The sequence below is a fragment of the Brachionichthys hirsutus genome, chromosome 23 (genome assembly GCF_040956055.1).
Source record: "Brachionichthys hirsutus isolate HB-005 chromosome 23, CSIRO-AGI_Bhir_v1, whole genome shotgun sequence".
NCBI classification, from domain to species: domain Eukaryota; kingdom Metazoa; phylum Chordata; class Actinopteri; order Lophiiformes; family Brachionichthyidae; genus Brachionichthys; species Brachionichthys hirsutus.
In genome coordinates this window covers 3,181,003-3,188,120 of record NC_090919.1, presented here as the reverse complement: position 1 = coordinate 3,188,120, position 7,118 = coordinate 3,181,003, and the positions used below count along the sequence as shown (strand labels likewise).

The window sequence follows — 7,118 nt, the reverse complement described above, 5'->3', positions numbered from 1 at the left end:
ACTAATCTTAAATTGTTGTTGAAACTGGGATGATTTGGGGTTTAGTGTCAAATTTGTGGTGTAATTACATAATTAATCAGCTGTCGAGTGCCATCTTTACTTAAGACAGATATCAGAATATCGCAAATTTAGCTTTCTAAGTCTATTTGTTGACAAAGCAGACATGCTGTGGGCGTATTCTCTCTTACTTTGTACCTGAGATGTTTTATTTACTATTGCATAGCGTGGTCCGTAAACGCACCATTTCGGGGCTCGCTCGGGTTTTGATGCTTCGCTATCGCTGCATTAGCTTGAGTTTCAGGGACCGGTCCGACTGGCCCGACCCACCCCTGAGAGGCGGTAGGCCGGCCCGTGTGAGTCAGCGAAGGGGTGGGACAGGTGAGGAAGGACAACCCAAGGAAAGAAGGAGAGCATGAACTCATTCTGTCGCGTGTTTCTTCACATGGAGGAGAAAGTTGCGAGTCCTCAAGGAAGATTCTTTTTTTTTTCTTAAATGTGTTTTCACCGGAGTGTTCCGTAAACGTCTCTCGCGCGCGCGGGCGTGTTTCTTGTTTTGCTAACGTTCTATTTTTAAATCTCACTGCGCGCGTGACGCTAGCGGGTTCTGTTTTTTTTTTTTGTTTTTTTTTTTAAGTTATCAAAAAACAAAACTTATGTAAGTCACATTTAAAAAGAAAAAAAAACTTTACGCATTTTTTTTTCTTTCTTTTTTTTTTTTTTTTAGATTTCCCTTAATTAAAAAAAAAGTCTTCTTAGTTGAACTCCGTCGTCATGGAGAGACACGACAGTAAATGCGCCACCCCGCAGTATCCGCATCCGTTCATTCACAGGCTGAAGCTGACAAGGGCACAGAAGATAAGGGTAACGCCTCCATGTTTGCTTTTTATTGGATGTGGATAAAAAAAACACAGATGGGCATCTATCTTTATGAAAGACCCATCTCGAAACTGATGGTATATTCCTTCCAAACAAAAGTTATTGATTTAAAAATGTCATTCAATCAACATGAATGCAGTTTCATTAAAAAAAAAAAAAAGACCATACAGTTGGAAGTAGAATCATTTAAGTGTAAAGGGATGCAATTTGTTAGCCCTTTTCATGTTTAACGCATCACGTTTGAGTGTAATAGTCGGTGAAAAGTCACTGAAAAGTCACAGAGAAGAGATTTATGTCAACCTGTTGTAGCTGCTCTTATACACTGTGGCTGTTGATGGATGTTGCTTCAAGCTGTAACTTTATACAGCCTTGTGTGAGGTTGAAGACATTCTAAATTTTAATTGCAAAGAAATTTGTCATCATTTTACCATCGACCATTTTGAGAGTGTTCACAGACCTCGCTGATGTTTCTTAAATGTCTCCAGGGCGTCATCCTGGGCTGCGTGTTCTTCCCGCTACGCGTCACCTTGGCGGCTCTTTGCTTCCTGGTCGCGTGGCCGATTGCCAGGCTGCGATTGGCCGGCCTGTCCGAAGACGAATGCTCCAGGCCGGTCAAAGGCTGGCGCCGTTGGCTCTTCCACCCGATCGTCTGGCTGCTGAGCCGAGGCGCCTTCTTCTTTCTGGGATTCCTGTGGGTGAAGGTCAAAGGTCGCAGGGCAGACCTGAAGGAGGCTCCGGTGTTGGTGGCGGCACCTCACAGCGGCTACCTGGACATGCTGGTTTTGCTGCCCGCCCAGTTGGCGACGGTGGTGTTGCGTTCGGAGAACTCGCGACTGCCGGTCATAGGAGGTGAAAATTATTTAATTGTAACATTAATAACATTATTTACAGATTCAAAAATCAGTTAATCAACTCTGATTTAGATTGTACACTTTCCATGGTTGGTTGTATAAAGAAACCAAGAAGAATTTAGAACCTTTTTTGGTGATGATCCGGATCACCGTGTGGACGGTGTAAATCCAATCAGGAGGGGAACGAGCTGCTTGGCGGAGGTCTGTGCTCTCTAGAGGGCTTTTCTAGTTTAACCAGCTGAAATGGCGAAATATTAGATCGTTTCTTTCATCAAATGGAATTACGAAGCTGTAGTTGGTTGTATCTTCCCTAATCCAAGGATTTTCTTATTTCAAAATGAATGACTGCAAATTATACAAAAAATGATTTTTTTGGGGGGGGAGGGGGGCTAAAATGCACAATATGAAGCAATCTGCTCAAGAACTTGTGACGACATTCGTCGTATTAGTCACTGCAGAGTCACGTAGCGATTAGGCGATAGAAAGGGAAGCCGAGATCTCCCAATGAAGTAAAAGCTTCCGTCATGTTTGTAGCTGCAGCTTCCAGCCCGGAATCACTCCGTTTGAACCAAATCAGTTTTTTGTTCTGCGCTTCGGGAGACGCATTCTTTTGTGTTTAACCAGCAGTGTGCTCGCCGCCTCTTATGCAAACAACCGAGCGGTATTTGGATTAGAAAATAAAAGTATCCGAGGCAGTTAAAGGATAAACAAATGCCTCGCTTTATCGCCCTCCTAATCGGCTCCGCCTTCCTCGGCTCTCTCTCTCTCTCGCTCTGGACTTGTCCTTCCTCGTGTTTCTGATTTTTCTTCTTGTGCGTGTCTCTTTTGTGTTTTTTTTTAATTATTTTTTTTATGTGTTTCAGCCCTGCTGGAGTTCAACCAGGCCGTTCTTGTGAGCCGAAAGGATCCGGAGTCGAGGAAAAAGGCCGTTTCTCAGGTCACAGAGAGGCTGACCTCCAATGGCTACTGGCCTCAGGTGATCCATTATCTGCTATCATCCGGGCTGTGGTCTTGTGGAACAGAGGTTTTATTTTACCACCAAACAACTGAATTATACTAAAAGTATGTATATAAGGTTGAATATTAAACGTCCCGCCCTAGATGCTGATGTTTCCTGAGGGAACCACGACCAACGGCAGCGTTCTCATCAAATTCAAACCGGGTGAGTCTCAGCCCGGTGGCGCAGCAACGCGCAAAGCTAGCGCTAGCAGCGGATCGTTTTCAAATGGAATGGAAGATTCGATGTTCATTCCTTGCTGTCTGTCAGGTGCATTCCTCGCTGGAGTCCCGGTGCAGCCTGTTGTGCTGCATTACCCCAACGAACTGGTGAGCGCGTTTAATAATAGTATATGTAGCTGGGTACATGTGGGAAGAACTGTACGCATCCAGAATATTAATATATCTATGTACCAAGGATTAAGGGGACAAATCTACAGGCTACCGGGGCTATTGATCTGCAGCTGTGGAGTAATTTATTTGTATTTTATTGGTATTGTTAAATGTCGATGATTTATGTACGAAGGACTTTCAACGGAAACAAGACCGCAAGGGCTTTTTAGAAATGCTCCTCTTAGACAGGATGTTTGACTGTACTTGTACTGTAATACATGCGGCTGTTTGACTGTACTTGTACGCTAACATTCTATCTAATAAATATATTCATCATCTGCATAGAAGCTCCCGTTTGTTTCGGCGCATCCTCCTCCTCGTCGTTTCTCTCCAGCTACGTCGTCTCTCAGGCTGGATGAACATTGCTGTATGCGTGGGAAGTGGGGAACCACACCACACTGTCATATTTATCCCACTTCCTGTTCAGGACAATGGCCAGAGTCGCACGCGCCATAAAGCCTCCCGCCCAGTCAGTCAGGTTTCTTTGTTTTAACGTGTCATTAAAGTGTTTTTTTTTATGGCTCTTCACAGGATACTGTTCGCTGGACATACAAAGGAACAACTTGGTGAGTTCCTCAATCTCTGGTGGGTGTGGAAGTGTGGGCTTTGATGTCGTTTTAGCTCGTCGGGTTGTTGGGAGATCCCATTTGGACTTTGGGCAGTCGTCTCCTTGGTTTATTTGGGCTGTTGTGTAAAATCTGTTTGCCATAGTAGAATATTTGTTTCTATGTGTTTACATCCATCCCAAATCATTTGAAGACTTTTTTATTTTCTTTTTATTTTATTTTTTTAGACAGACGGAGAAAAGAAAGCCAAGCTCTCTCTTTTTTTTTCTCTCTCTCTCTTAGGAGGACGAGTGGATTTTTCTAAATGATTTTTCTGTCCTTTTTGTCCTCTAGGATGGATTCTCTGTGGCACACCGCGACGCAGCTGTACACCAACATGACTGTTGAGGTGAGGCCTTATGTCAATCCTTTTATTTGTCTAGTTTGGTATTGTGGTTTTTAAATGTTTGCCATCCACACCTTTCTAATGTGTGTGTTTTTTTTTTTTTTTCATTGTTCCTGCAGTTCCTGCCGGTTTACAGCCCTTCTGAGGAAGAAAAGAAAGATCCCAACCTGTACGCCAACAATGTTCAGAAACTCATGGCCAAGTGAGTAGCACAGTTAGAATTGTTTTATGATTTTATACCTACGTCATGTTTCCTAGACTGCTTGATCGATTTAATTTGCCTTCTGTGTGACGTTGATCCTTTTTTCTGTCGTTGATGAGTCTCTAGAATCAGTCAAAGCTCTAGTTTCCTAGTTTTCTAGAGAAAGCGTTCATCTTTGTACGTGTTAAAGATTTACACTGGCAATAAGGAGGAATGCTGTATCACTGTGATTCGGTTCGTTTTAAGAAGACAAGAAATCTTTGCTCTTGTTTCCCTCCCCAGGGCCCTCGGGATCCCGGCTACAGATGACGTAATGGAGGGGGGGATTCCTGTCAGTAAGCTGGGGGGTCTGTCGCTCCCACTGGAGTCACCTGCCAGAGAAACACTTTCGTTGTTGTACAGAAACGGGTAAGAGACGGTCTGTGTTCTCTCTTCATGCTCCCCCCCCCCCCCCCCCCCCCCTCACCATCATCGCCTCTGCCTCTCTCAGCCTGGAAGCGCATGAAGTGGAGGCTGCGCTGGACCGAATGCTTGATCGATGTCGGTCGGGGTCATTCTTCGGGGTCGACGTGGACGACCTCGCTTCAACGCTCGGGCTGACCGATCGACAGGCTGCCGTCACTGTCTGCGGCCTCTACGCCAAGGTACGAGCGGCTTTTTGTTTTTTGCCAAAACAGCTGTAAGCTCTGCTGTCATGATGTTTTTATTCATGCAGGATGAAACCGTCGATCTCAGACAGATCTACGTCAGTGTGGCTGCCCTCTCGGGATTGGTCAGCTTCCGGTCGCTGCTACATACGGCCTTCGCCGTAAGTACGAATACTTTATTTCTTTTTTTCTTTTTTTTTTTTGCTGGATCCAGTATCATTTGGAGCGCTCTCGTTCTTGCGCGCTTTGTTTTCCAGCTTTTAGACAGCGAGGGGAGAGGAAGTCTGAGTCCGGAGGAGCTGTCTGACCTCATGGGGGCGCTGCTCGGCGTTCCTCAACTCGACACCGCTCAGCTTTACGCTGAGGCCTCAAGGCAAGGCCAGCTGACTGAAGGTGAGTGCTCCCAAATGACCAGCATCCAGAAGAGTTCTGTTTGATTATTTTATCATGTCTTTACATTGATATTATATGAAATAAATTATCTTAAATAAAATTATGGTCTTCAATGTGATTTTTTTTTTTTCTTCATGTGGCTCAAATCAAATTACCTTAAAAGAATAGTCACATTTCTGGCCTTAACCGTTTTAATAGATCTGTACTATGACCTGACACACAAGACATTCACTATTGGAAAAAGATATCAGTGCAGACTTGAATAACGTGCTGCGCTAACATTGCTGATAAGCGTTAATCTTTTTTTTTTTTTTAAACACATTTGACGCTTCGACATTGTTTTCCACAGAACATCTGCTGAGCGTGCTGACGACTCACCCGGTTTACCAGAAAGTAGTGGAGTACATGGAGCCAGAAGAGGCGGGCTCTCCGCCAGCCAATGGGAAGGTTGTGAACAACAACAGCGACAAGTCTCTCCACTATAAGAAGTTTGAATGAAGATGTTAAATGATCAGATACCTCTTCTTTTTTTTTATAGGATGCTCAGTCAAATGTTTTTAACCTGACATCCGAATATGAGAGACTGAACCCAAATGAAGATTGTGTGCGTGCATTTGTAAGATATTGTGTTTTTTAAATTATATCGCTGTTATACTTCACCTCAGTCAACAAATGTTGCATCACCTGTTGTGCAAAAATAACCAGTGTACTAAAGTTTTTTTTGTTTTGTTTTTTACTGTCAGATCATATTCATGTTTATTCCAGTTTTTTTTAATTATTATTTTTGCCATTTAAAGCCATAAAATGTCTTATTTAAAGAATACCCTAATTAGTGTTTTTATATACTGTATAGAAAATATTTCTTTGAGGGAACATTATGTGCAAAAGAAGCCAAAAACTTTATAAATCCAAAATTTCATTTTATGTGAATTAAAAGGTTTTATTGTGTGAGTATTTCTGATATTTAAAAATAAATCAAACTGACGTATTTCAAGGTTTTGTCATTTTTTTTCCCATTTATATATCCAGACTTAAGCATGAGCAAATAATTTTTCTCTGCAGCTTCACAATCTCTGCTTTTGCACCGTTTTCATGTTAGAAATCCTGCCTCCTTGAATTTAGCATTAGCTTCCTGCTGAGTTTTTGTTTGTTCTAAATGTGTTAAAATCATTAAATTTGACTGCAACCCAGCAAATTACTATTCTATTGTATATATGTATTCCTGTTCATTCCTTTTTCATTCATTAAATATACAAAGGGCCATGCATCGCTCCAAAGTATTTTGATTTTGTTACTCAGGATGGAATTTCCCGTGTTGCATGAAGAAACTTTATTTCCCAGAATGCGTTGCGCTCTGAATTTTTTAACCGGATATCCGCCATTCCAGTGTGGAGAAAGGGGTTTTCTCTTGCACGTGCATTTCAGGGAAGAAAGTGCAACGTTTCACGCAGCAATTTAGCTTTTTCCCCTTCATATATATATATTTTTCTGGTTTTTGAAGCCTTATAAAACCTGTCGACATGTTTCTACAGTTTTACCTGAATGAAAACGGGGACAGGACGTACACGCTAAAGGTAACGATGCTAACAGTGTTCGGGCGGAGTATTTCTCTGCAGCTGGCTCAAATAAGCTTTTAAAATTCGTTTTCATCAGTTTTAATTGTTTTCATTTGTGGCGGTAACATAATTTAACCTTTTTTTGCATACCTAAACGCAACGTTGAAAGCTACATTTAGCTAACAGCTAGTAGCTAGCTAATACCTAAACCTCGTCTCTTTAGTACTTAATTTGTAATAATGTAACAAATATA

The 7,118-nt window shown here is 42.3% G+C and overlaps 1 protein-coding gene across 1 annotated transcript; it reads left to right on the top strand.

Annotated features, from left to right (window-relative positions):
* The first annotated feature begins 350 nt into the window (after nucleotides 1-350).
* Nucleotides 351-6,290, top strand: lpcat4 (lysophosphatidylcholine acyltransferase 4). Its single transcript, XM_068755802.1, has 14 exons — nucleotides 351-378; nucleotides 725-861; nucleotides 1,362-1,725; nucleotides 2,591-2,703; nucleotides 2,829-2,889; nucleotides 2,995-3,053; nucleotides 3,648-3,682; nucleotides 4,016-4,070; nucleotides 4,187-4,269; nucleotides 4,552-4,677; nucleotides 4,760-4,913; nucleotides 4,985-5,077; nucleotides 5,174-5,309; nucleotides 5,659-6,290. The coding sequence occupies exons 2-14, from the start codon at nucleotides 772-774 to the stop codon at nucleotides 5,805-5,807; spliced, it is 1,518 nt and encodes a 505-aa protein (XP_068611903.1). The 5' UTR covers nucleotides 351-378; nucleotides 725-771; the 3' UTR covers nucleotides 5,808-6,290.
* The last annotated feature ends 828 nt before the right edge of the window (nucleotides 6,291-7,118 follow it).